The sequence below is a fragment of the Aquarana catesbeiana genome, linkage group LG04 (genome assembly GCF_042186555.1).
Source record: "Aquarana catesbeiana isolate 2022-GZ linkage group LG04, ASM4218655v1, whole genome shotgun sequence".
In the NCBI taxonomy this organism is placed as follows: Eukaryota; Metazoa; Chordata; class Amphibia; order Anura; family Ranidae; genus Aquarana; species Aquarana catesbeiana.
In genome coordinates, this window is record NC_133327.1 from 683,264,650 (window position 1) to 683,291,595 (window position 26,946).

General features: G+C 45.0%; 1 protein-coding gene across 1 annotated transcript; it reads left to right on the forward strand.

Moving 5' to 3' along the window:
• Positions 1–12,606: 12,606 nt before the first annotated feature.
• LOC141141626 (zona pellucida sperm-binding protein 4-like) lies at positions 12,607–23,740 on the forward strand. The gene is made up of 12 exons (XM_073629184.1): positions 12,607–12,998; positions 14,715–14,836; positions 16,061–16,154; positions 16,344–16,502; positions 16,954–17,138; positions 20,189–20,286; positions 20,366–20,496; positions 22,747–22,936; positions 23,009–23,159; positions 23,232–23,310; positions 23,425–23,523; positions 23,595–23,740. Exons 1-12 carry the CDS (start codon positions 12,812–12,814, stop codon positions 23,738–23,740), a joined length of 1,641 nt encoding a protein of 546 aa, XP_073485285.1. The 5' UTR covers positions 12,607–12,811.
• Positions 23,741–26,946: the final 3,206 nt, after the last annotated feature.

Consider the following 26,946-nt stretch of genomic DNA (forward strand, 5'->3'; position numbering starts at 1 on the left):
ACAAAAATCGGCCTTTGGGGTCGGATATTCTCTCTTCAATCTGGTAGCTAATTCCCCTAGCAAAACCTATCGCTACCCCTTTTGCACCCCTTATCGGGGAGTCACTATAAATCCAAAATGGGTAGTCCCTAGATATTATCTTCCGATTTCTCCCCAGGAGTAGATGTGTCTCCTGCAAAAAGACCACCTCAGCTTTGATGGTTCTCAGCTCGCTCATTATGTTAGCACATTTTATGGGGGAGCTGAGGCCCCTCACATTGTATGTTACCAGGTTAATTCCGACCATTATCTCTACTCTTCCCGATCCTGTAGCAGGAGACAGTGAGGTTTGTACCGATCTCGCCCCTCCCCTAGCCCCCCACCCCCTCCTGGCCAGCCCTCCACCCCCCCCACCCTCCCCATCTCCCTCCCACCTTGCTCGTGGGGGTATCGGGCCTAACGATAGCCCATTTAGCTGTGGCCCCACCATCTCCACCCGGCCCTACGGCTTTCCCCCTGAGGGTTGAGCTCATTGTGGGCATCCTTGGATCCCCCAGCCCACACCAGAGCCTGCCGGACCCCCCCCCCCACACCTCCCGCTCCTCCCTCCATCCCCCCAGAAACCCCAACCCATATATCTCCAGGACCCCCTGATCATAGCCCATTCTCTCCCTCTGATTGTTCTACCACTTGTTTAGAGCCTTCTCTTATTGTGAACTGGTTTCCAGATTTGTGCATCTTCTACATGATTCTGCCCTCCTGCTTTCTCCCACTACCCCGGTATTTCTACAGGTGGAATGTCCAGCTTGCGGCAGAAGTTGTGGGTCTCTTCTGGGAACCTTAATGTCGCAGCACGCCCGTCTTTCCGCCCAATCAGACACGCTGGGAACCCCCAGGAGTAATGCACCTCTCTGACTTTGAGTTGCTCTAGTAAGGGACGCAGAGTTCTTTTTCTTGCCCGTGTCTCAGCTGCCAGGTCTGGATATATTTGTAGATTGGATTCACCATATTTAACTATTTGGTTATTTCTCAGGCTTGCCCTAATTTTCTCTTTATCTTGATAGTTGTGGAACCTCACTATCACGTCTCGTGGTGCATCCTTATTAATCTCAACTGGTTTCCTAATTCTGTGTACTCTGTCCAATTGACTCTCTTGTCAATTGGGTTGACAAGGGCTCCAAAGATTTGGTCCACCTTCTCCTGTAAATTTTCCCCCTCCCCCTGTGCTTCTGGGAGTCCTCTGATCCTCAAGTTCTTTCTTCGATTTCGGTTTTCCTGATCTTCTAAACGGTATCTTAAGTCCCTCTGTTCACGTTGCAGGTCTTCAATTTGACTTCTCAGATTCCCCATCTCCGCCCTCTGTCTTTCAGCTACTGTCTCCACCTCTTCCACTCTTCTCAGAATGTGGCCCATGTCTCCCCGAATTGCCTCTGTTTCAGCTTTAATAAAGGTTTCCAGTCTAGCAAACATCTCCGCTATTTCATTTTTTGTTGGCAATACATTCTCCCGTTGGCTCTCCATAAGGGCTTCTTCTCTTACTACTGGGTTTGGACTAGGAGGTTCAGCTTCAGCCAACTGTCTCCTTGTATTAATTTTTGACGGGCGTTCTGGGGTTTTATTTTTTGGACAGGAAGCCTGACCCGGGGTAACATGATTGTTATCGTGTACCATGTACTTCCTTATTGTGCCTGGACTGGAGCTAGTCCTGGCGGGGGCCCCTATTGGGTTTGTTGTTGTTCCCCCCCTACTTGCCTTTCCTCTCATTCTTTATTACCTTACACCTCATATACTGTATCCTATTTATTTTATATGGCCGCAGTGCCTAGGGCCTTTTGTCTGCTACCCCTCTCTGCCAATCCCTCCATTGGCTACCACTCGCCCAACGAATTAAATTCAAAATACTAACAATAAGTTACAAAGCCATCCACAACTGTGCCCCCAGCTACACCACTAACCTAGCCTCAAAATACCAACCTAAACGCCATCTCCGTTCCTCCCAAGATCTCCTGCTCTCTAGCTCCCTCATCACCTCCTCCCATATCCGCCTCCAGGACTTCTCCCGAGCCTCACCCATCCTCTGGAATTCCCTACCCTAATCTGTCAGACTGTCTCCAAATTTATCCACTTTTAGGCGATCCCTGAAGACTTTCCTCTTCAGAGAAGCCTATCCTGCCTCCATCTAACAACTGCATTATTTTCTCCATTAGCTCATCCCCCACAGCTATTACCCTTTTGTATAACTTGACCCTCCCTCCTAGATTGTAAGCTCTAACGAGCAGGGCCCTCTGATTCCTCCTGTATTGAATTGTATTGTACTTGTACTGTCTGCCCTAATGTTGTTGTAAAGCGCTGCGTAAACTGTCGGCGCTATATAAATCCTGTATAATAATAATAATAATAATTTTTGATGCAGTATAGTAATTTCTTAAGGAGAGAGAAAAATTAAATGGCAAGGTGTTAACCTGGTGGGGGGGGGGGTTGGCTGCATATCCTTGTAACCTGTTAAGGACATGTAACATTTATCTTAGGGGGTTCCTCCTCATTAAGAAGACCTATATATTTAGGCCTCTCTTTACCACTCCCTTTCAAAATCTCTAATGGGCCCCCCTATATCAGAGCTGAGCAGTAAGGGGATTCAGAGGGTACTATCCCCTAGATTTACTTTTCCAGTTGATCCCTTCCTTTATATGTCTCCTGACCTCATGAGGGCACCCTCGGACCAGCAAGGTAGGGCAGTGCAGATCATACCAAGAGTACAAGAAATGGTAGGTCCTCTGTTTTATAACTGTATCAGCTTTATAATGGGACTTCACCAAGGACCCGAAGCCCGGAGCTTTACACCCCTGTATCTGGGTTATGTACCGTATAAGATCTGTGCCTTAAATGAGCCTTTTATATAAAAAAAAAAAAAAAAAAAAAAAAACACAAAATGTCCTAGCAAAATTTTTCCGGCTCCCTGTCTGTGAATAATTTACCTATATTTTGTTGCCTCTCACAAAATATGCCCACCAGTACCTAGAAGGAAAAATTCAAGGGGCTCAAATCCCACATCACAACGTTCACCTGCTGACTAGCATGGGCCCGTCCCTTATAGAGATTTTAATAAAGCACGTCAAGTCTCGGCAACTCCAGCACACCTGCCTTAGAGGGGAGAAAAAAAAGACTGATCTTACTGAAGGTATTGCGATTCCTCTCCTTTTATGTTTACTTCACTTTTAGGATCAGGTAGCACCCATATCTTCAACAAGGAAGGGTCACACTAAAAGATATACCTTAGGATATCCTGAAGTCCCCAAAAGGTCAAGCATATGCTGTCCCTATATAGTCGACCCTTTACTTAGACCTCCAAAAAAAAAAAAAAGAAAAAAAAAAAAAGATGTCCTTTATGTTGTAAATTAGTACTCCAACCGTATAGTATCATACAAAGGCACTTACCCTCTCTGTATCATACAATCTAGTGCACTTATCTGATGGTTGGCAGTCCCAGCAATACTTGTACCTTCCGGGAGAGAAATTGATGGTGTCGCCCCCACCTCACAGATACACAGACAGTTCATTCTTCAGGTGTGTTATTTGATCTTGTGCCAAGTTCCCCGGGAGCATAAGCTCCCCTTATCAACTGCTTCTCACTGCTCACTGCTGCTCCTTAGCACACTGCAGCTCCTTAATACTCTGCGGCTCCTTAGTAGACTGCGGGTTTGATTCACCTGCTCAGCCTGCAGTCCGGGGGAAGAGGGGGGGGGCAACACAGACGGACCGAAGGAAGGGAGGGGGAGGAAGAGAGGAGGGAGAAGGCACAGCCGCGATCGTACAGGGACCCAAGTCCCGCGGCATGTTCCCGGCGCGGGGGGCTAGTAAGCAGCCACTCTCATCCAGGCGAGAGGCGCCGCTATCAGCGTCACCGCCCCGCCACCAGACACGAGGAGGGAGGGAGGAGAGTTTCAGGAGGCGAGATCCGGCATCCCGGCGCGGTCTCTGAGATCAGCCAAGCGCCCACATCCGACTCCTCCCCTCTGACGAGCCTGCCTGATTCTGGGGGACCCATTGTCTAAATTCCTGTTTGTGTCAGTTAAAAAATGCCTGTAAGGAGCGGGTTTAGATTGTTCACAGTATGCTTCGCACTCCTTTCACATTGGCGTGGCAACAGAGGCCGCGCAATGTGGGTTGGATGAGGCGGCTGTCAAACAGATCGGTCAGTGGGAATCAGGGAGATTCTGGACCTACATCCAACCACATTTGGTGGTTGAGTAGGGTAGGAAGACACAGATGGGGGTAAGACATGGGGGGCTTTGTGTTGCCAAACTGGCATGTATTCAGGTTCTTTCGAGTTGGGTGAGTATTGTGTGTGATGGGATCATGGTTATTTTGTGGTTTTCTTCCTTTCTTGCAGGTGGAAGCCAGATGCACCTCGTTTGGATATTGGACCACTCCTACGTGTTTTGGGGGGCCAGGCAGGCAGACATTAGGCCTAATGGCAGGCAGCTGGGGATTCCAAGAGGGGAGGCTGGTATACGTTGGCTGGGCCATCCGGGCATGCTGTGGAGTAGGGTGGCACCAGAAGTGCATCACTTTGTGTGCCTGGATAGGCCTCCGGATATTTTAGTCCTCCATGTTGGGGGGAATGACTTGGGAGGGTCGTTCCATTAGGGAACTTATTAAGGACTTGACGTTTGACTTCCTGCGAATGTGGACAACCTTCTCTGACGTGTTGGTCGTTTGGTCGGACATTGTAGCCAGGACGACCTGGCGATTGGCAAGGTCGGTAGACAGCTAAATAAAGCCCGCATAAAGGTTAACAAAATGGTGGGCCGTTTCATGGTTCGAAACGGGGCTTGGTGATCCACCATAGGGAATTGGAGAGGGATGTTGGGCTTCATCTTCGAAGGGACGGGGTTCACCTGTCGGTGGTGGGTATTGATCTCTGGTCCCTGGGGCTGCAGGATGGGATCCAGTGGGCTTTGAGAGTGTGGAGGGGGCTCCCGAAGGTAAGGAAAAAACAACAAATTCTAGCGTTTGGGACACTGATATAATAGCTCACAAACAGTTAAATCAAAGCTATAAATAAAAAGCAGAATCAATTATAAAAAGTCCACAAGTAAATATAAAAAAACGTCCAATCAATAATGAGAGGTGCTGAGTAGTGGATCTGGGGAGCTGGATCAAGATGATAAAATCGATAGAAATACAAGTACTAAGGGCTGCTCTTCTTTGGAGTGAAGCCAACTCAGGAACAGCATAGAAAAACAAAAACAGAAAAACGCCTCTTGAGTGAATTGTTTTAATCTGTAGTACAAAAAGTATTCAACACTTACATCTTAGTAAGTACAGTTATGCTCATGGGAAAGGGCGAATATCCTAGGGCTGTAGCTGATGTCAAAGGCGTACTTCCAAGAGGTACCAAATCCAGGCTGTGTGAGCCACAAGGAACCAGAGAGGAAGCCGGCTGTGTCCTATGGAAGAGAGGTAGCGAACAGCTTGTGGAAACGGCGTGTGAGGTCAGCAGAGTCTGACGTCACACTCTCAGTCTCATCAGACCAGAGCACCTTCCGCTATACATTTTGGGAGTCTCCCACGTGCCTGTACGCATACTCAAAACGTGCCATTTTTTTATTTTTTTTTTGCTGAAAGTAATGTCTTTCTTCTGACCACTCTGCCATAAAGCCCAACTCTATGGAGCGTACGGCTTATTGTGGTCCAATGTACAGATACTCCAGGGTTACCTTAGGTCTCTGTGCTCCTCTCTGATTAATGCCCTCCTTGCCCGCTCCGTGAGTTTTGGTGTGCGGACGTCTCTTGGCAGGTTTGCTGTTGTGCCATGTTCTTTCCATTTGGTTATGATAGATTTGATGGTGCTCCTAGGGATCATCAAAGATTTGGATATTTTTTTAATAACCTAACCCTGACTTGTACTTCTCAACAACATTGTCCCTTACTTGTTTGGAGAGTTCCTTGGTCTTCATGGCAGTGTTTGGTTAGTGGTGCCTACTGCTTAGGTGTTGCAGCCTCTGGGGCCTTTCAAAAAGATGTGTCTATGTAATGACAGGTCATGTGACACTTAGATTGCACACAGGTAGACATCATTTCACTAATTATGGGACTTCTGAAGGTAATTGGTTGCACCAGAGCTTTTTATGGGCTTCATAACAAAGGGGGGTGAATACATACGCACGTGCCAATTATCAGTTTTTTATTTTTGAAAAATAGTTTTATGTATATATTTCTCTAATTTTATTTCACCAACTTAGACTATTGTGTTCTGATCCATCACATATAATTGAGATAAAAAAAAACATTGAACTAAAGGCTGTAATGTAACAAAATAGGTAAAAAGCCAAGGGGGGTGAATACTTTTGCAAGGCACTGTATATATATATATATATATATATATATATATATATATATATATAAAACATTTCCCCCTTTTTATGTGATTAAGTATGGTCTCGGGCGTGTTCACACACTCCACGTGCAGAGCCCGCCAGGAAGTCGGCACAGCGCTGCTCGAATCACAGGCAGTGAGACATTTCCTGATCTCTGCAGACGCACATCGGGAAAATGTCTCACTGCCTGTGATTAGCACAGCACCGTGCCGACTTCCTAGCAGGCTCTGCATGTGGAGTGTGCGAACACACCCGAGCCCATCCTTATAAGTGATCACATTCCCTCTGTTCTCAGCTGCATATGGGGGGAGGAGAAACAGCAGCACACTGATCTTCCCAGTGAATGGCTATGCAGGGGTAGGGGGTGTGTCAGCACAAATCTGATCATTGGAGGAGAGCAGGCTTGTAATGTACCTGGGATGTGAGCCTGACGTGTGGAGGGAGACCTCCCGTACCACCCTGGCTCGGAGACCACTGGAGTGGGAACAGTGGCGGTAAGAGCACAGTGAGGTAAAGGTGCCTGAGTCCTTACTGCTTGTAGTGGTCTCCTTGCGTGAAAGCTGGAGTGGTGGTTGCAGCTCAGCAGATGCAGGTTAGCAGCACAGTGGATGCAGGTCAGCAGGTGCAGGTTTGCAGAGTAGTGGATGCAGGTTAGCAGATGCAGGTTTGCAGATGCAGGTTTGCAGAGCAGCGGATGCAGGTTAGCAGATGCAGATTTGCAGAGCAGCGGATGCAGGTTAGCAGATGCAGGTTTGCAGAGCAGCGGATGCAGGTCAGCAGATGCAGGTTTGCAGAGCAGCGGATGCAGGTTAGCAGATGCAGGTTTGCAGAGCAGCGGATGCAGGGTAGCAGATGCAGGTTTGCAGAGCAGTGGATACAGGTCAGCAGACAGAAGCGGAGTCAGACGAGCCGGGTCATACACATCAGGGAATACAGCAGAAAGGGCAGGCAGAGAATAGTCAGAGTCCAGGCTGGGTCTTGGCAACAGGCAATCAGGCAGGTAACAGACCCGGGTCAAACTAGCCAAAGTTAGGATTGGAGACATAAGCAGGGTCAGGAAGCCGGGTCAAACACAGGAACAGAGTACTGGTACAATCGGGAACACAGGGAACGGAAGCAGATCAAACCGCAAGAGGCAGTGCCATTGAGCATCTTTTAAAGGCTATTTGGCGCCAAAGCGCATTCGTGCGTGCGGGCCGTGACTCGCGCATGCGCATAGGCGCACGCCTTCAGGAACGGTACAAACGTTCGTGACAAGGCTGAGTTTTTAGCATAGCTAGGAAACTGACTATGCTGTGCTCTCCTGCTTAGTGTGGTCAGTTTTTTTTTAAATTGGAAAGCAGAGGGACTGACAGGATCGCCAGGGATTTCACACAAAGGAATCAATACAAAGAGAACAGGAGACTTTCTCATACCAGTACATGGTACAGCAGCCAGATATCAGGAATGTGAAATATTGGGTTTACATATTCTTTAATTACTGTGAAGATATAGGGAAACATACATTTGAAAGATTACAATTTACAGTGATGGTAAATCTTTAGATACGAGGAAATGTTTACCGATGAATGGAATCGCATTACCTGTAATGGGTCTGTAACCCACATTAGCAAATCTGGGAGGGGCCCAAAATTTTAGCAACTTTGTATTTCATTTGTTTCAGGATATTCACAAACAAAAAGAGGACACAAGTAAAGTAAACAAAACTGGATACAATAATGAGTGAAATAGAAAATGTGAAAAGCCACAGACGATATCTTCTCCTTTCAGCCACAACACACAATAGCCGAGCGGCATCTCCCCCGTCGGAAAAAAATTGGCGCCGTGTCCAGTTTATATTGAAGGACAGAAGAAAAACGTATGAAAACAGAAAAGAAAATGTTTGCCGTCTTGCAGGAGGAGAAGGCGAGTCCGGCAACACGCCGGCGCGGTCGCAAAATATCTGTAAATAAACACATGATTGCCAATTATCTCGACTCTAATTACTCCTCATCGGACGCTTTCAGCGCCGGCCAACGCGGAGAATTTGGAGCGCGGAGAGAAGAGAACCTGGTTGGAAAACATTCAGGAAAGCTTCATAGAACTTCTATAGACAATTCCATTTCACAGACAGAAGCAGAACAGATGCCAGAGCACCAGAAAAGGCACCAATTGGTAACTTTCTGCCATTTGGGCTTTTAAAAGAATTGGACTCGTTTTATTTATTTATTTATTTTTTAACAATTTAAAAGAATTGTATCAAATGATAAATAGACAGTAATGTCATTAGGATTTACCAAACAAATAAAAACAAAGATAAATAATCTTAGACTTTCTGTGCTTTTATAAAAATAATAATGTAAAATACTTAACCGGTTCCATACCGGGCCAATTCTGGCACTCCCCTCCTACATGTAAAAATCATAATTTTTTTGCTAGAAAATTACACAGAACCCCCAAAAACATTATATATATATTTTTTTTTTTTCAGCAGACACCCTAGGAAACAAAATGGCGGTCACTGCAACTTTTTATCTCACACGGTATTTGCGCAACAATTTTTCAAGCGCGTTTTTTTTTTCATGAAAACAGTTTCATGAATTAAAAAAAATAACAAAACAGTAAAGTTAGCCCAATTTTTTTGTATAATGTGAAAGATGATGTTACGCCGAGTAAATAGATACCTAACATGTCAAGCTTTAAAATTGTGCACTCTCATGGAATGGTGCCAAACTTCGCTACTTAAAAATCTCCATAGGAGACGCTTTAACATTTTTTACAGGTTACCAGTCTCAGAACCCCCTAACATTATATATGTTTTTTTGTAGCAGACACCCTAGGGAATAAAATGGCTGTCGTTGCAACTTTTTATCTCACGCTGTATTTACGCAACAATTTTTCAAATGCTTTTTTTGTGGAAAAAAAAAACAGTTTCATTAATTAAAAAATAACAAAAGAGTAACGTTAGCCCAAATATTTTGTATAATGTGAAAGATGATGTTCTCCTCCAGGCTGGAAAGCATGAGATCCAAAAAAAAAAATTCACGATCGCATGCTTACCAGCCACGATCGCGGCTTTGTTTACAATCGTGGCCCGGACGTGACGTCATAACGTCATGACGTCATAATGATCATAGAGACCGGAAATCTCTATGGTCGTCATCTGGCGGCGGACGATTCATTCTCCGGGTCCCCGATGGCACGGGAGAGACCAGAGAAGCTCAGATGGCGGCGGGAGGGGGCTGTCCCCTCCCATCGCCTGTAAGGCCAATCAAGCGGCCTCTGGAAGATTTGCCCCCCTTCATGACCAGGCCAATTTTTTTGCTATTCAGCACTGCATTACTTTAACTGGCAATTGCTCAGTCATGCAACACAATTTTTTTTTCATTTTTATATTATTTTTTTTGTGGGGGTTTTTATTTTTGTTTTTGCAATATAAACCGAAAATTTTTCGAAAAAAAAAACAATATTTTCTAGTTTCTGTTATAAAACATATCCAATAAAATTTAATTTTGCCTCCTGATACAAAAATTACAGATAATTCGAAACAATGTATTTATTATAGCTACTTGCCCTCCATTAAATTTACCCCCCTTCATGACCAGGCCATTTTTTGTTATACGGCACTGTGTTGCTTTAACTGACGATAGTGCGGTCATAAATGTGCGCAGCCTATTGCTTTAGGGTGCGCACCCCAAATGTATTAAAACATGGACGGTTTTAGTAGGGCAGTGGACTTGTCAGTAGGGCAGAGGTTGGTGTCAGTAGTTTTTTATTTTTATTTTTATTTATTTATTTATTTATTTTTGGGGGGGGGGGGATCTGCGCCACGTGGTGTGATTAAGGTGTGCCCAGGCACACCCAACACACCCCCCGCTCACACCTACAGTATGTGCGCGGTCATGCAACGCTGTACTCAAATGAAATATATATCATATTTTACCCACAAATAAAGCTTTCTTTTGGAGGTATTTGATCACCACCACTGGGTTTTTTTTTTTGTGCTATAAATGAAAAATGAAAATTTGAAAAAAAAAACAAAAAAACAATATATTTTACTTTTATGTTATAAAACATATCCAATTTAAAAAAATGTAAAAATTTAATTTCCTCATCAATTTAGGCCGATATGTATTCTGCTACATATTTTTGGTAAAAAAAAAAAAAATACCAATAAGCGTATATTGATTGGCTTGCGCAAAAGTTATAGAGTCTACAAAACTATCAGATTTATACTGGAATTTTTATTTTTTTTTTATACTAGTCATGGTGGCGATCAGCAGCTTTTAGCGGGACTGCTATATCGTGGCGGACAATCTGATACTAACTGACGCCGGAGCCGCCAGGTAAGCCGTGGCGTCACGTGCACGCCCCCGCCCCCTGTTGTTTGCAATCGCCGAGTGAGAGACAGGAGCCACGAGGTATGATGTGCTATGCGCGCCCCCCTCAGCAAAACTCCCAACGCAGCTCTCGTCCCCTGCAGCTTGTTGTCCCCTGATCCCTGCCTGCCACAAGGTATGTGGGGTGTTTACAGGGGCACTCTTATGGGCACCTTTTCTTAAAAGTGGCACACTGATGGGCACATTAATGTAAGGTTCACTCTAATTGGGAACAACAAAATGTGCCCATCAGCCCATCAGAGTGCCCCTTAACATAAAATAAGGGGCATTGTGATGGGCATTTTCTTTGTTAAGGGGCACTCTGATGTTCATGTTTAATGTTAAGGGGCACACTGATGCGCACATTTATGTTAGGGGATACTCTGATGGGCATATTTAATGTTAAGAGGCACGCTGATGGCATATTTTGTTGTGCCTATCAGAGTGCCCCTTGACATAAAATGTGCCCATCAGTATGCCCCTTGTTTTATGTTAAGGTGCACACTGATGGGCACATTTTATGTTAAGGGGCACTGTGATGGGCACAACAAAATGTGCCCATTAGCATGCCCCTTAATGTAAATGTACCCATTAGATTGCCCCTTAACAGGTGATGGGCACATATTATGTTAAAGGGGCACGCTGATGGGAACACCTGATGTAAGGGGGCACTCGATCTAAAGGAGCACTCTGATGGGGGCACCTGATGTAAAGGAGCACTCTGATGGGGGCACCTGATGTAAAGGAGCACTCTGATGAGGACAAATAATCTAAGGAGGCACACTGATGAGAGACAGGAATATTTGATTTAAGGGGCACTCTGATGGGGACACCTGGTATAAGTGGATACTCTGACGGTATCAACTGATCAGTGGCGGCTGGTGCTCAAAATTTTTGGAGGGGCGCAAACAAACTGAAAAAAAAAAACATCAATTGAAGCCACTTGTGCCCGTCATATGCAGCCACTTGTGCCCATCAAATGCTACCATTGTGACGCCCACCCGCCCTTAATGGCGAGTTACATCATCTTTTATATTTTACCCAAAAAAATGGGTATTATATTGTGTTTGTGTGCACTCTAATTCAGGCTGGGTTCAAACTGCAGAACGGAGCGGCTCACAGCATAGGTCCGGTGTGTCCCCGTTCACCATTTCAGGTTTGATCTCAGTCTGAATTTTTGGCTGAATTCGGACCTGAAACGGACCAGAAGGCGCACAGGACACCTGTGCAATTTGCACTGGAGCTGCTCCGGAGATGTGTGAACCGGCTCCATAGAGAGCCGGTCACAATCTCCCCACATGCGAATTGGATGCGTTGAAACCCACATCCAATTCGCAATATCGTGAACCTGGCCTAAAGTCTATTTTCAAAACAATTTGCATTTAAAAAACTGCTGCACAAATATTGTGTGACATAAAAAAAAAATTGCAAAACCCGTCATTTTATTCTCTAGGGCCTCAGCAAAAAAATATGTAATGTTTGGGGGTTTTGAGTAATTTTTTAGCAAAAAAATTATGTAGGAGAGGAATGTCAGAATTGGCCTGGGTGGGAAGTAGATAAAACCCGGCTGGTAATGTCTCTGCAGCTTTTACTTTTGTAAATTGCTACATAATGAAAAAAGTGTTCCACAATAATACAAAATCTACGCGACACCTCAGAAGAACCCCCTAAGGGCCTGACATTGAAAACTGGAAGCTAAAACAAAAACTGAGCTCTTGGGTGAGGTTATTGGCTGCTATGGATAAGAGCCCCATTTTGTTTGCTTTTTTGCTCCAGTTTTCATAAATCAGCCCCACATTTTGCACAGTCATGGAACATATATATATATATAAAGGTGCAACAAATATAATAAAATTTAAAAAAAGGAAAAAATACAAAGTAATAACCAATTATGCTCCTTTTTTTTATTCATCCCAGAACATGAACCTTGATTGGTTTGAAGAGACCCACAATCAACAGTTCTTGGCCACCTTTGCAAGTATAAGGATCACCTGTGTACATATCAGTCCCCGGCCAATCAGCCTGAAGCCCCGCCCTCTCTCCAGGGTATAAATCTCAGGTCAGGGCTGAGGGTCAGTACTGCAAGTGATCGTCATGATGGGTTCTTCCAGGGTAGGAATGGGCTTAGCACTGCTGTTGTGGAGCTTCAGTTTGTCCTGGTTGCTGTGTGATGCCAATGGACACTTTGAAAGCTCCTCTCTCCTCCACTGTGCTCTGGACAAGATGGAATTGTCCTTTTCTATGCCTGTTGAAGGGGCGACCTCTTCCCTGAAAGTGTTGGGTAAGTTTTTTTTTTTTTTTTTTTGTGCTTTAATTTTTAACTTGTTGTGGTTTAAGGGTGGAAATTGCCAAAAGTAGGGTTGATGTTCCTACTAATTGGCTGGTAGCTCACAGAACATGGTGGATGGGAGTAGCACATGTTGAATAGGGATCAGTGTGCTATTATCCAGGATATGTACTAGAATGTAACCAGTGTCCTGGGATATTAAAGGTCTAGTGACTGGATGGGTATACCTCCATTATTACAAAGTGGAATGGTAGATTATTCCTCCTACCCTTACCACCCCACCCCCTAATCTGTGTCCCATTGGGGGAGATTTCTTTTCACATCCTGTATCGGGGGGGGGGGGGGCTGCTGCTCCCTGGAGTCTGGTGGGCTGCCCTACCCATGATGCATGAATATCTAGTGAGGAGCTGGGTCAGCACAGAATTAAGCGCCATCAGAGGGGAATGGTCTCACTTTAACGCTTGGTTGAAGGGTGTGTATTGGGAAGCTGGCAGTGGGCCTGGTTCTTCACAGGGTGGAAGCTCTCACGTCGGGTGTTTAGCCCCAGTGCTTGAGATTCCACTAAGCTCTGGTATACCATCCAGCTGCAGCAGCTTTCAGTCTTAGAATATTATGGGATGGTGTGCTGATGCCTTCTGCCTGCACCAAAAGCTAAGATCATGGCCTGAACAGATGGATCTGACTTCATGTACAAATAAAGGCATAACTTTTTTTTTTTTTTTTTTAGTTTTGGATAGAGGGGAGGGATTAGAACACCTGTCTGTGCTGCTGTGCGCCCCCCCCCCCCCCCCCCCCCCACATTGGGGAGATTAACCCTCATTGTCCTCTTTACTGTTATGCATTGAAAGTAAAAGGTAAATCTTAAGTTGTCCCAGTGGGAAATCTTCCAATGGGGACACTAGTTCTGGTGACCTGGGGTTCCCTAAGGGATTCCCTTTATTTGCAGGGGTTTCCTCACTTCCTGTTTTGGCTATGGGACAGAAAGTGGAGGGAAATCTCCACCATGGGACACAGATGGAAAATAAGCTGGCAGGGGTTATAACCCTTCCTTAAGCTATCAAAAATGGGGACAATTTTGCCTATAGTTCTAATTTAATGTACTATTATGGGATATGGTTTGGTGAATGGGGGTACATATAACTAAACTGTTCAATCAGCATTACTATTTGAAGAAATGTAAATATTCCATCCTATTTAGTTCCTTGCCTAGATCAAAATGTTGTCATCTCCAGGGGAGGAGGGGCTTTCTCAGCTAAGCACATCTGCCTGGGTTAAGGGCAAATGGATTCCAGGAACTAAATGCTACATGGTTCATCTGCCCCTAAAGTGTTTCTATGCCATGACCCTGCATTCCCTATGTCTGTTCTCCCACAGTACACGGAAATGTTATTTATTTTAGTAAATATAAACTGCTAAATGGCTTTTTTCTCAGCAGTCTTGTAGCTTGTTAAAGCTTGCCGAAAGAGCTTTCATTCTCGCAGGGACTCTGTATCTGGACAGTGCTCACCACATGCACTGTCCCAAGAGAAACTCTGCAATGCATGCCAAACTGAGCATGTGCAGCTTGTCTACCCTCCATTCTATAAGGAAATCGTTTGGGGGACAGTGCAAGAAGGGAGGACAGGATCAAACAGCGCTAATCTGCCTTCAGAAGTGAATGTGACACTTGGTTTGGTATAGTGTGCCTTAGTAAACCTTTTTTGTGTTCAGATTTCCAGGATAAATTTCAGGATCCTGCCAATGATTCTGCTTGTGGGATCTGGGCAAGTCGTGGACCCAATAACACAATGGTGATTGCTGCTGCCTATGATGGATGCTACGTAAGGGAAGAGGTAAGCTTAACATCATTGACATGGGACTAACTAATTTCAAAGTTCTAGAGTCCCAATAGAATTCTAAAACTATAAATCTGTTTTGCTAGTAATGCATTCAATGGGTGTATGTAGAGCCAGAACTTTAGTTCTGTAGAGCAAAGAATGCCTAGTTTTGTATTACACTGATTTATTATCGCTTTGTTCCCTTCTGTCTTGCTGAACTCTCTCACCGTAGTTTTGTATACAGGGGAGGACTGACTATTTGGGCACTGCCCGAGGGCCCCTTGCCCTAAGGGGCCCCGCCAGGGTTGCCAGCCTCAATAAAACCAGGGACAGTATGTAATACTCCCACCTCTTCCTCTCTGGTTCATTTCTCAGTATACCATCATTGCTGTAACATCTTTCCATGTGGCTTACAACACCATTTTTCTATCTATGAATGTCCATCATTAAAAACCATTCAAAAGGATTCATTGTCTGTCTCTCCATACAGTGAGTTATTCATTGAGTTAAGCTCTCTGAATTGATGCAAGGGATAAATAGAACACCAGGTCATGTAGGCCCTATATGAAGCTGGAGATAAAGTTTATGGCTTTGAGTCAGAACACATAGGTTTATTGATTGTCCCCTTAATGGGTCGTCCAACTGGCAACCATTGCCACAAATGGGAGATCATTTAGCTGTTGCCAGAACAAGCGGTGAAGGGAAATTCAATGGCAATGCCTGTTCTGGTGGCGTTTCTTGAAGGCAATGTGCTCCCTTTAGAAGCTTTCACTTGTAGCCTCTTCAGGACAGAAGTGAGAACTTCCAAATTGGACAGTACTCTAACCCTTTGTACTCCAAACAAATTCTGTCTTTAAGCATGCTTCACCTGTGCTGGCTATAAGTGGAAAGCCCCTGGTAACTTGTAAAATAAGTGCCTGAATCCTTGGTAGGTGGGGAGGGAGGTTTGTACATGGATTAGCAGGTTTTGGCAGAACTGACTGAGACGACTCCACTTGGGTTTGGAGACAGCTGCCCTTTGCTTGCCCTGATCTGGCCCTTGGGACACCATTCCTCCCAGTGACCACAAAGCCTATGGCTTTGAGTACTCCTACCAATGCCAGGGCACATTCTACTCACACTGACACCCCCCCCCCCCCCCCCCCCCCACCCCCAGTTTGAAAGGAAGTAAACTGGCCCTTTGTTTCAGAAGTCAGGAGATCCCCTGGTGTAATGCATTCTGGCTTTGTTTTTCTCTAGGATGGGGAATATATGATGGTTCTGCTTCTGGAAGAAAATCATGATGGTGCAGTTGACCAGTACAAGACAGAGAAGAGATGTCCAGTACAGAATGGTAATATGTCTAATCTTAATACAAATTGTCATTGTCCCCTGGAACAGGAGCACAATGTAGCTTCACTTCTATAGGGGAGGGGGAGCTACTGGGTCAGGGTAGGTCTCCTAGTTTCTAACCTCCTCAAGCCCTAACTGAAGTAAAATCTACATGTACTGCATGTTGCTATGCTTCTCCTTTCTTGTATAGAAGCCCTGGATGCCCCCAGCCCTGATGTCTGCTCTGCCGTTGCTAAAGCGGACAAACTGGCCTGCGCTGAAACATCTGTAACCAGTGACTCCTGTGCTGCAATGGGATGCTGCTACTCCCCGAGTGATGCTACAATGCCCTGTTTCTTTGGCAACAAGTGTAAGTAGGAGGTTGTTTGATGCACTAAAGTTGGTAGCTGTATCAGCCTGAACATACTATGGCCAGCCTGCAGGTAAGGTTGCTAGTACCTTGGCCATAGCTAAAAACATTAAGAATGCATTTCATAATTGAGCAACTTGAAGCCCAGTCTAGAATGTACTTGTTAAAAAAACATTTGCACAATGGTGTCTAGAGCAAACCAGTCTTGCCAGCTTGGTTTTTTTTTATCTTGGAACTAGCCACACTTTGACCTTTTTAAGTACAATGGACAACCCTCTAGGTGTCTCACTTTCTATGATCTGCTCTGTATAATTTTGCACTCTTCACTGCAATGAAACCTGTCTACAGATGTTAGATTAGACTATTCATAAATGCTGCTGTGGGCACAATATCACTGACTAGATAATTGCGTGTCTGATCTACATGGTGACAACCCTATTTTGTTCTACAGTGACCACACAGTGCAGATTTGATGGCAACATGGTGATTGCGTTGTCCAGTGAACTGACCGTGCCATCTCTGCATCTGGACTCCGTCAGGGTGATTGGCTTGGACTCCTGCACCGGGCTGACAGTGGATACCAGCAACTCCTTTGTAGTGTTCAGGTTCCCTTTATCCTGCACCACAGCATATCAGGTAGGTATTGCAATACAGTCTGACCCTTAATGTGCAAAGGTTAGCGTTGCTAGCACCATCTCTATACACATGAAATTTGAGACATTAGGACTGATGCTTGCAGTTCTTGGCTACAATTCTGGTCTTTAGGCTGTGATATCACTTGTGAAGGTGAAGATTGGTTAAGCTTCTTTGCTCAAAATGGTGAGGATGATGGCACCTTTTAACTACAATATTTCTGCTAAAGATCATTGTAAAGGAACTGTCCAGCACCCACCTTGGGTGCTTCCATCAGTATACATCTTCCTAGTCTGGAACCAGGTTTTATATCTGAGCACCCATGATAGACACTAGCTTGGATGCAAACTGGAACTCTGACAATGTATAGCGCAGATGAGGTAGAACCTAACCACATTACCTTTACAATGCAAACGGGAATATGCCTACCATAGCTAAGGAACAGCCAACAAACCTAATTGGTCTAATTAAACAACTCGCCATCTAGATGACTCAGTGCCCACCTAGACCACAACTCTGTATACAATGTATATTATGCATTGTCAGAATCCCACAATGGTTCAATAACGTAAGTCACATCTCCAAGAGATGATCAGACAATGGGTGACTCAATAACAGTGGAATGCACACAAATGAGACCTGCTGAACACCTTAAGCAGACTATAGCAGGAGACCCTAGTATTGGGCTTTGAGCTGATCACATTCACATCTGTGCCCAAACCAGCAATCATTTTAGACCAGGGACCCAAATCTGCTTTGAGACATGGATCCAAGGCAAGGCCACTCAAAGGGTCCCCCAGGCACACCTCCCAATGAGTGGCACCACTCTGAGTGCCGTAAGTTAGTTGCAAGTCAAGTTTAACCACTTGGCAACCAGCTGCTGCAGTTGTACTGCAGCAGAATGGCACAGCGACGTCATGTAACGTCACTTCGCCCTGTGGCCACTAAGGGCATGTGCCACCGGAGACGCTTGCTGCTCGCCCCCAGAGCCGATGCGAGTGCCCAGCAGTCACTATCACCGCCAGGCTCCCGCAATCGCTGTTGACACATGGAGAATTGGGATCCGTGTTTAAACAATTTCTGGTTCTGAGGGGAGAAAAGACAGATTTGCTAATCATATTCGGTATAAACAGACGATCTGTCATCTCCCTTTAAGTTAGAGCACTCTTAACCCCTTGATCGCCGATAGCGTTAACCCCTTCCCTGCCAGTGATATTTTTACAGTAATCTATGCATTTTTATAGCAATGATCAGTGTATAAATGCCAATGGTCCCAAAAATGTGTCAAAATTGTCCAATGTGTCCGCCATAATGTCACAGCCCCGCTAAAGAGCACAGATCGCTGCCATTACTAGTAAAAATAAAAAAATGCCATATATACCGTATTTATCGGCGTATAACACGCACTTTTTTCCCCTTAAAATCAGGGGAAAGTCGCAGGTGCGTGTTATACACCAATACCCTGCAATCCCGAGCTGTCAAAATTTCAAAATTGCCGACCGCGATTTGAAAATGGCGCCGAAATACATAGAGCCGGTCCTCGGCTCTTTCCGGCGGCTCTCGTTTACTTTCGGCTCCACTCGTAGTCCCGAGCAGAGCTATCCGAACCTACTCGGATAGCTCCGCTCGGGACTACGAGTGGAGCCGAAAGTAAACGAGAGCTGCCGGAAAGAGCCGAGGACCGGCTCTATGTATTTTGGCGCCGGCGGCGCCACTTTCAAATCGCGGTCGGCGATTTTGAAGCCCAGGAAGCAGGGACCGTTGATCGAAGGCTGCAATGATGGGCATTTAAGTGTTTTGTGGGTTTTTTTTTTTTTTTTTTTTTTTTTTTCCTTTTAAAATTCCCTCCTAAATTGGGGTGCGTGTTATACGCCGATAAATACGGTAATTTTAAAGGATATATTAAATATTGCTTTTTTCAAAATTGTTGCTGGTTGTTGGCGCAAATAACAACCGCAGAGGTGATCAAATGCCAAAAAGCTCTGTGGGGGGAGATAGTTTTGGGTGCAACATCACATGACCACAATTGTCAGTTAAAGCGATGCAGTGCCAAATCGCAAAAAGTGCTCTTGTCAGGAAGGGGGTAAAATCTTCCAGGGTTGAAGCGGTTAATAGTAAGTTAGACTCGCATTTGAGTAGGTATAGGCAAGCATTTGTAGCAGTTTCAGTCCATAAGGCTCCCTTTCCATTGGCTGGGCAGCAGTGATCAGCAATCGCAAGCCTGATGAAGGGGCATACATGCTCCCAAATGCAAGCTCAATCATGTCCACTAGCACTGACATGCCTGCCTTGTTCCACGTCTGCCCTGGAGAACACGAGTGGCCAGGGATTGCCAATCACTGCTGCCTAGCCGAGCACAAGGGACCCTTATGGACAATCTACTAATGCTTGCCTATACCTACTCAAATGTGAGTAACTTGCTACTGTTAAACTTGACTTTGCAAACTAACATACTGCTGAGTGGCGTCACGCTCTTTCCTTTCTGCCTACCGGTTACTTCTGCTCTACAGCCGGCTGCCAACGCTGACCAGAACCTCCAACACGGGTCTGGTTTCAGTAACATATGAACTTTTGCTGCAGGGCATACCCCTGACTGCTGGAACTATCTTAGATCCCACTAGCTGACTATTTGGTGCTCCATTTTCTTACAGTAACCTTCCCTTAAAAGCCAGTGCCCATAGTCAGTAGGCAAGAGGCCACCCTGCAGGCCCTTGTCCTGGTTGGATCATTCCAGTCCAGCATAAAGCTGGCTATAGACCGGCTGTAATTCAGCCAGTTTAATATGGCTGTTCCAGTCATGAATGATCTAACCATTGCCCTAAATGAACTGGCTTAATTGGTATGCTGATACTAATGCGCCATCAACCCTACTCCTATGCTCATCTAAAGCATGATTAACAGACACTTCTGTAGGTTGTGGTGTGTGCAAAAAGTCACCCTCTGCATCTTTCTGTATCATATTGAAATATAGACACTTGTGGTGGGTATTGCTTTTAAAAGCTACCTATCCTGGTTTGCTGGCAAACTTTTTTTTTTTTTTTTTTTCCCCTCAGGTGCTTAATGGTCCAATGAACTATGTAGCTACTATTGAAGCTGGTAGACAAATCCAGACATGGCAAGGATCTTCTATTACTAGGGACAGTACAATGAGGTAAGATGAGAAATCCTGCTGTAGTATATGGGGGCAGGGCGTTGTTAGAACCATATCTAATACTGTCCTGCTTCTCTAGGGTGACTGTGCAGTGCCACTTCATTCAAACTGGTATTGTTCCACTGCTGAGTTTTACAGTCAACACTTTGCCACCACCTCTTCCTGTCAGTACATCTGGTCCTCTTGAGCTGGAGATGAGTATTGCACAAGGTGAGACTACAAGCAAGCCAATATGCTTCCACTAGTCTAGTGACCATTGGTGTAATGCAGGGGTCACCAACTTTCTGAACAAAGGGCCAGTTTACTGCCCTTTATACTCTGGTGGGAGGAGCAGGTGGCTGGCATGTGGGAAGTATAAAATGTCCTGGCATCAGTAGGAGTAAACTATGCCCCATTGGTATTAGAGGGGGGTAAGGAATGGTGCCCCAGTGGGAGGAATAATGCCCATTGGTGTCAGTGGCAAATGGTTGCTGACAGTAGGGGAATAATGCACCAAGAGCCAGATAAAAGTAAAGGGACAGTTTGGGGACCACTAGTGTAATGCAACATAAATCTACAGTTCATGCAAAATCTGTACTAATTGCATGACTTCACATGGTTGTGGCCCTCCTGCAACATAGATGCTTTTGGTTTACCTTAAATGTGTAGCAGGATCCCCTTTGGTCTAATGAGAACCTCCAGAGTTGGGGAGAGATGACATCCTTCTGTGTAGTGTGGGTTACAAGGCATAGTGGTGTAATGCAAGGTAGATTCATGGGCACCAGACACTACTTAAATGCAAAGATTTATTTGTTCTTGAACAGAACTGGGAGAGGAGGTTTAGGGCCAGGACCCCCTTAAGTAGTTGCAATGGTAATTGGCAGACTCAGACTTCTATAGGTAGGTAGATGGCCATGCAGGGAAAGGCACCTAGGACACCACACTCTGCATATGTAGGATTGCTGTCTCCTATGGCAACAGTCTTATAACAGTTTCTAACACAAGCTGTAATGTGCTTCCTCTACAATCACTACTTGTAGATCTGAGCTCCCAGTCTCTTAATAGAATTGCTGATCCACTGCCACTGGATCTCCTGAGCTTTTCCAACCTCATCTTACTCAAGCGTCTGGTTGCATCAAACCCCAGTCACCTGACCTCTCCCGGCAGGCCAAGGGACCTAAGATCCCTGCCCATTGGCTGAGATACCCCATCTATTCCTAATCTGTCCTTGCAATGTCCTTGTCTAATGTCACCAGATAACTGGCCATCTAGTGACAGAAGTGCATCAATTCCAGAATTGGGGTGGAATCTTTCAATTGGCCAAGGCAACTATACCTGGCAGGCAAATTTACTAGCAACCTTGTCTAACAATCAAGGTACTACTCAGGGCAAGGTATAGCAATGCCTGGGAATAGGGAAGGTGGATATTCAAAGCTGTGCCACAACTCCGAAACCCTATTATACCTGTCCAAGTCAGAGTAGCTGTTCTCAGATCCTAACATGGAGCTCTGTCAGAGGGAGGTTCTTGCTTTTTCCATTTATGTGCTACTAAATGTGTTGACATGAGAAGGTGTGATGGCAGCCTAGTTCTTACTGCTAACCTGTTCTCTGCCCCGTGAATTACCTAGCAGCTCATTCTAGCTTCCCTTGGCTCTCTGGCAACACATTGCAGCATTTGTTAGTCTATGGGCCACTGTTGTAGTTTAGCTAGGAGATATGGACATGTGGTGGTGCTTGTGGCTGGACAATTTCCATTCCCAGAAGTACCAGGCATCTTCAGTTGGCACTGAACTTGTTTGCATCAAAACGCCATAAAGACCAATACCTCTAACAGGCCATGTAACTTGTACAATTTGTGGCATCACCTCCAAAGGGGTGTGAAAAATGGCATGGCTCACAATCTCTAAGTGATCAGCTACCAGTCTGGCATGCTAACTGGCCTCATGGTAAGATCTGCATCTGGGAATTTACTCCCATCAGGTTTTTATGCTTGTTTGGTAGTGGTCCATGACTTCACAAAGTCATGACTTGCACATATAGGCCTCCAAACCAGCTGCTTTTGAGGACTGATTGTAGTTCACTTCTGGTTTGTTGCCAGTTGAGCCCTGATGAAGGGGGCAATTGGACCCCCAAAAAACACTCCCCCGACTTGCTGAAATAACTCTGTATCTAGACCTCTTGCAGTGGCATGATGCATAATCTTCTGTAAAATGGTGTTTCAATTTTAGGATGTAAAACACTTCAGCTGTTCAATAAGGCCTCATACCTTCCTCTTAGGGCTAGCTTCCTCAGGGTTAAGGTGTTGCAACACCCCCCTTCCCCAGGATTAAGAAATGCTTGTTCCAGGGTTAAGATGTGTGTTCATTGGAAGAATGTCCTTTGTCAAGCAAGTGACATCTCTTCAAGGGTCCCTGAACCCAACCACTTAAGAACTTTTATAAATAAAACTTGTTGCCCATGTTACATTTTTATGTAATGCAGATCTCAACTATGCCTCATACTACACTGATGCACAGTACCCAGTGGTCAAAGTGCTCAGAGACCCAGTCTATCTGGAGGTTCGCATCATCGGCAGAACAGATCCCAACCTGGTCCTTGTCCTAAATGACTGCTGGGCCACCAGCTCTGCCAATCCTACACTCCTTCCTCAATGGCCCATCTTGTTTGACAGGTGGGTAATCTGTAGAATGGAAGTTATCCTGTCTACCTTGTGCAGATCTCAATTCTGAATTTGGTTTTTCAGTTGCCCTTTCAATGGAGACAACTACTTGAGCCAGCTGATTCCTGTTGGAGCTCCTTCACAGGCTGTACCTATACCAAGCTACTACCAGCGCTTTGTGGTCAGCACCTTCACATTTGTGGACTCCACTACCCAGCTTGCCCTTGATGGCCTGGTAAATGAATGCAACATATTGTATGTCTTTATCTAATGCTTTGCTGTGATTAACTGTAAAACTTGTCTTTAGGTATACTTCCACTGCAGTGCTTCTGTTTGTGTCCCATCTGCCAGGGACAGCTGTGTGGTTTCTTGTGGTCAAAGGAGAAGTGAGTATTTTATCCAGGTGGCAGAATCTTGGGTTTTCACAGCTCGCTTTAAATAAAAGGGAAAATTTAAAATTTTGTAGATTTTCTTTAAACTAAACTTGCTCCTATTTTTAGGACGAATGGCTGAACTTCAGTCTCTGAAGAACACAGTGACTTCTCAAGGACCTGTTGCATTTGTTTCTGTGGATAATAAAGAAATCCTAAAACTGGAAGGTAATCAATCTGGAGAGGGGGGTTGGCTTCAGTTGAGATTCAAGACTTAACTTATTTTTATTTCATCCTAGGTACCGATCCATCGGATTATTCCACATTGGACCTGGTTAGAGCACTAGCCACTGCTGGGGTTGTTGGGTCTGTGGTTGTTGCAGTTCTAGGCTTGTGGATTTACCGCAGGAATCAAACGTGTAACCTTAAAACTGCAAACGTTTAAATAAACTAATTTTTCTAAATCTGTCACCTCGCTTTATTCCCAACATGGTTCCAGAAAGGCCTAAAATCATTTGTGGCTTAAAATTGCTGGTCAGAAATGGTTTCCCACCCAAAAATACAGAACAGGTTATCCTTCAAAATGGGCTACGATAGGACTTTTTACCTGCTAGCTCAGATAAAATCCTGCCTCAGTTTGGTTATGTACTGGCCCCATCATGTGATAAGCCTGACTGCTTAAAGCTGCTCTCAAGCAGCTTTAGTTGCTGTAAAAGGATTTGTCAAACAGTCAGTGGTGCCACTGAGAATTTGTTGTGAGTCAACTGGGGGAGTCAATTATGCTGTCCCTATTACCTAAGAGGGTTGTGATGACAGGAAGGTCTACAGACCTTGTATAGCAATTACTCAATGTACAAGTCTTGTGTTCCCATTTAAAATGATGGTCTCCTCACTAGCTTGCCAGAGGCGCACTACTTCTAGCCATAACTTTCGCTGGGGTAGGCGTAAGCTTATCTCCTGACTTTAACTTTGCTGTTGTCGGTTCTGGGATTCCTCAAACCTAGCCTGATCTTTCTAATGGCTTTATTGGCTACTTGATGGCTGAACCTTATTTCTCAGCAAGCACCCAAAATTTTTTTTTTTTTGGTATTATGGGGCAGCGGGTTACTTTTGGCAATGTTCCTTTACTCTATACCAGGGATATGCAATTAGCGGACCTCCAGCTGTTGCAAAACTACAAGTCCCATCATGCCTCTGCCTCTGGGTGTCATGCTTGTGGCTGTCAGAGTCTTGCTATGCCTGATGGGACTTGCAGTTCTGCAACAGCTGGAGGTCCGCTAATTGCATATCCCTGGTCTATAGCTTCCTCTGTTAGCAGAAGCAAGCAGTTGCCAGCCTTTGCCCCAGATTTTAGTCATGCCTGATGGTGACAATTGATAAGGGAACTAAAGTGGCAAATTGAGGGGGGGCACACTTTGTGCCACTAATGTGAGTAACTCTAATGTAAAGAAGGAAGCTGAGGGCTCTTGCTGAAAGGGAGGACATCTTGACTTTCTAAAATCCCCCTTATCTTAAGACCTTGGACTGACTAGGTGTTTCAAGAATGGGGGGGGCGAGCTTTGTGCTTGTCTTAACTGTATATGGGAACAAGTCTATTGGGCATAAACAGAAGGGCTGCAAGCTGGTAATATTGCTTTGCTACTAGAAGCTTGCTGTGAAGAAGTGAGGTTTGCTGCTCTGTCATGGTTTTACTAGTAATAAGGAAAGGGAGTTGGGAAGTCACCTGTCCAGTATAGAAACTAGGAAATGGTTCCTCCCAAGAGCTGACTAAAAGCTGCATTAAACCATGAAGTAGCATTGATCATGTTGACTTCTGGTGTGTGCCAGAATGGAGGTAGCCAGGTGTAAATTGACAGTTTGTTTACGTTCTTTCTACCTCCTGCAGGGGTGGAGGGGGTCTGTGTGAAGACAGGCAGATCCAATTGGACCTCTTGTGAGAAAGGGGTCTAAAGGGTGTACCCATAACAGTAGAGTCTACTAAGGATGGGAATGCAGATGAAGGGGTTTGCCTTAATGTGTCTAACTGATTCCGTGTGGACCCTTTTGAACAAAGTGGGGGAGAAGGGAGAAGGCACTGCTATCAAACGGCTGTGTATAAATTTCAATCTGCTGAACAATCAGGTATTTAAAGTCCACCTTCAGCCAAATGACTCCAGGTCTTACCTATGACACGTTAACATGAGAGGCCTGTTGTGCTCCCACTTTCATGTATTGAACTGCATTAGGTATCTGGTTTTTCTATAGTATGCTGATGTGTGGTGTAGGCAATTGGAATTCATGGTGAACACTGTTCATGCATTTTTTGACTAGGACCTTAAGCCCACTTTCCAATCCATGGGAACCCTAAAGGTATTGAAGGCAAAGACACTTGCACACCAGACGCAGGCGAGTCCCATCCACTCCTGGAAGTGCATTGCTTTAACATTCATCAGCCAGCTTCATTGGATACCTTTTTTACTGTAAATTGTTCTTATCAGATCTCTCCCATTCTGCACCAATGAGTTTTTACTTCAGTCTTTAAGGGAAAAGAAGGCACTTCCTTTTTTACAATTGGAAGTATCTGTGTGCTTTTTGCAGTGGTTGGGCCTATGGGATGGATATTTGCCGCTTACCTTCCTCTAGAATTTGTGCATCCAGTTCCTTCCATTATCATTTTTAAGCAATCCCTGTAAATTTCCTGTCACTGAAGACTGCATGCAGGTCCAATATGTACCTGGAGCGAGGCATTTTTCTATTGCACCAATTTAAAGGCATGTGAGCCATTGCCACGTTGGCTGCTTGAGGAGCATGGAAGCAATCTTGTGAGGAATGCAGATTGTCCTGGTCAGGAGTCTGATTTATGGGGATAGTCGGGGGGGGGGGGGGGGCCCCCAATGTAATCACTCTGGTAGGGACGCCTGATGTAAGGGAGAACATTGGGGACATTTAGAGTATTAGAGTGTGTGGAGGGAACAGTAAGGAAAGCGCCACTTGCGTCAAAAAAAGCAAAGTAGACACGTACAATCTTTCATGGCACAGACTTCGGACCTCGGCCAATTTTTTTTTTTTTTTTTTTTTTTTTTTTTTTTTTTTGTAGTTATGGGACCTCCTTGAACTTTAATTCACTACCCCTGATATAGATGCACATACAAAACCACCACCTGCTGTGATGGTAGAAGTGAAATCAAATACAATAAAAAAAAAAAAATGTAAGCACACAATTCTGTGATTCCTGATTTACAACCCCTTCCCCTGAACAAGCAGTCCTATAAATATCCTTTTTGGAGGATATATCTCCTGAGGTGACCAGATATAGTGACTGCAGGGTCCTGGGGAGACCAGATATAGTGACTGCAGGGTCCTGGGGTAACCAGCTATAGTGAATGTAGGGCCCTGGAGAGGCCAGATATAGTGAATGCAGGGTCCTGGGGAGACCACATGGAGTGAATGCAGGGTCCTGGGGAGAGCAGATGTAGTGACTGCAGGATCCTATCAGCGGGTCATGCGGACTCAATGTCTGTTCGGTAGAGCAACAGTCTGCCATGTAAACGAGGCAGATCACTGTCCTGTGAGAAGGGAAGGCAGTGATCCTGTGTTTCTGCTATGCAGGGACACATCTGTCCCCGTCCCCCCCCCCCCCCGGTACAAGCACCTCTTCTACAGTTAACAAGC